The sequence below is a fragment of the Stegastes partitus genome, unplaced genomic scaffold (genome assembly GCF_000690725.1).
Source record: "Stegastes partitus isolate 25-593 unplaced genomic scaffold, Stegastes_partitus-1.0.2 Scaffold1273, whole genome shotgun sequence".
Lineage (NCBI taxonomy): Eukaryota > Metazoa > Chordata > Actinopteri > Pomacentridae > Stegastes > Stegastes partitus.
The window spans coordinates 90,862-93,118 of record NW_007579004.1 but is presented as its reverse complement, the minus strand read 5'-3'; the positions used below and the strand labels follow the sequence as shown (position 1 = coordinate 93,118).

The 2,257-nt window shown below is 42.0% G+C and overlaps 1 protein-coding gene across 1 annotated transcript in view; it reads right to left on the bottom strand.

Moving 5' to 3' along the window:
- Positions 1-2,257, bottom strand: part of LOC103369342 (glutamate receptor ionotropic, NMDA 2A-like) — a 99,793-nt gene that overhangs the window by 14,311 nt on the left and 83,225 nt on the right. Inside the window, exon 12 of the mRNA XM_008298033.1 lies at positions 1,004-1,157. Within this exon, the coding sequence (XP_008296255.1) occupies positions 1,004-1,157 (154 nt within the window). The remainder of the gene's footprint in view (positions 1-1,003; positions 1,158-2,257) is intronic.

The window sequence follows — 2,257 nt, the reverse complement described above, 5'->3', positions numbered from 1 at the left end:
GGGGGAGAGAGAGAGGGTGAGAGAGGGAGAAAGAATCAAACTCCGAGTGATCTGATGTGGCCTGCTGTGGGCATGTGTATGTGATCTATTTGTGTGTGTGTGTCTGCATGTGTTTGGTGTGTCGCAGGGCAGGAGGTTAGCGCTGGAGACGCTGAACCCAGACAAATTGTATGTGTGTGTGTGTCACTGTATGTGTAAGTATGTGACTGCCAGGGTTAGCCAACCCTGAGAGATTGTGCGCTGAGGTGCCTCTAATATGAGTGCGAGAGATACTGAACCGTCACTGATACCCTGGCCCAGGCTCAACACACACACACATACACAATCATACAATAAGCTTCCGTACACAAAGCATTCACCCCTTAACATACATACGGCCAAAGCACATTCATTCTCCACACACTCTTGACTCAGTACACAAAACGTCCCGATATATTTGTGCAGTATCACACACACTTTTTCCTCACACACACACACACACGCATACTGACACATGGCTTAATACACAGGGACCAACACACGCATGGTCCAATACATCCCCTCGCTCCTCGCCTCGCTCCAATGACAATACAACACATTAGGCAAGCGCAGAGGAACGCTTCAGTTTCTAGTCATCTGAACAACTGGAGGAGAGGAAGAGGAAGAGGAAGAGGAGAGCAGCAGCAGGAGGAGGAGGAGAGGAGGCGAGTATCAAGAGTGCTTTGTCTGAGCTGACTTTTCAAAAAACAGCTGGCACGCTCCACTTCCTCTGCTCTGGTAGAAATATTAATGTGCTTAGGGTGTTGAGGCCCAGATAAAGTCAGAGTACAAGTGGAATTTGGCCAGCATATATTGTGTGAATAAAATATTCCATTTTATGTGTAGGATTTTGCCAGCGTGTAAGCACCTCCCCTATATTCTGCCCCCCCACTCCGCAGCTCACCGGGGGGGACGGGCCGAGGAAGCGGAGGAGAAACATGACGGCTGAGGAAGACAAAAAAAAAAAAGAGAGAGACGGATTTACCGAGGAAGGCAGAAGGAGAGACGGTCCCGTTGCTTCGTGACACCATGACACTGATGCCCGTCTCCACAAATGGCACGGAGAAGTCGATGACCTCCGACCTCTCCTCGTTGATGGTCAGGGAGCCGACGGCCATCACTGCCTTCTTATACACCACCTGGCAAACAGAGAACCACTGCTATATCAAATATGGGTCAGTCCATCTCAAATCATCACATTTTTAATCTAATTTTTGCTCGACCATCTGTGATTTGCCTGACATTTTTATGACATAAAATTTTGATATTTATAAAGATGTCTGTGCGATTTTATTGAGATATATCAGATATTTTCCAAAATTTGTTTTTTTAAAAATACTTCGAGCATGTTATTTCACACATAACAATAAAGGTTTGTTTGAATGACAAGGATGAGTTGAAATATATATATATATATATATATATATATATATATATATATAAAGAAATTAAAGCCGTCATATTAAGTCCCACCTTTGAGCACACATTAGCAACAAAATTGATCATGTCGAAAGCAACTGGTGATATTTTCTGACCCATATGTCATTGCATGTCATAATTACACAAAACAAAACCTTTTGAATGCTTTTTAATATGAATTATTTGATCGCAAAAATTAATTTCCTGAATTTCGTTGAACTCTCAGGACTGATTGAGCAGATATGACAAGTTGTACTGCACAAACAAAAATATTGCTGGGTAGCCTACGCCATGTAGGACTGAGTTCTCGAGTTCCTTCAGTAGTTCTCATTGAAAAAATGATTAGACCACTCTTTTCTGCCTCAATTTCTTGTTCATTTTAATGCCTGGTACTACTAAAGGTACATTTCTTTGGACAAATATAATGAAAACAACATAAATAGTTCATAAGAGTTTAATTGAAGAGCTGATATCGAGCCGTTTTCCATGGTTTTCTTGATGATAACCAAAATCACTTGAGTTCTTACATCAATAGCTATGACATTGTACTGCCAACAGCAGTGCTTTTAGGCATTCCATGTTTACTCTTCTGTCTGTTTTAGTCACACGATACACACAGGAGTTAGTACTTGATTGCATAACCATTGTTTTTGATGACTGCAGCCATGCGTCTTGGCATGCTCTCCACCAGCCTCTGACATTGTTCTGCTGTCACAACAGCCCATTCCTGTTGCACAAATTCAAACAAATGTGATTTGTTTTTGGGCTTGTGATTCTTCATTTTGCGTTTGATGATTTTCCACAGGTTTTCAATTGGATT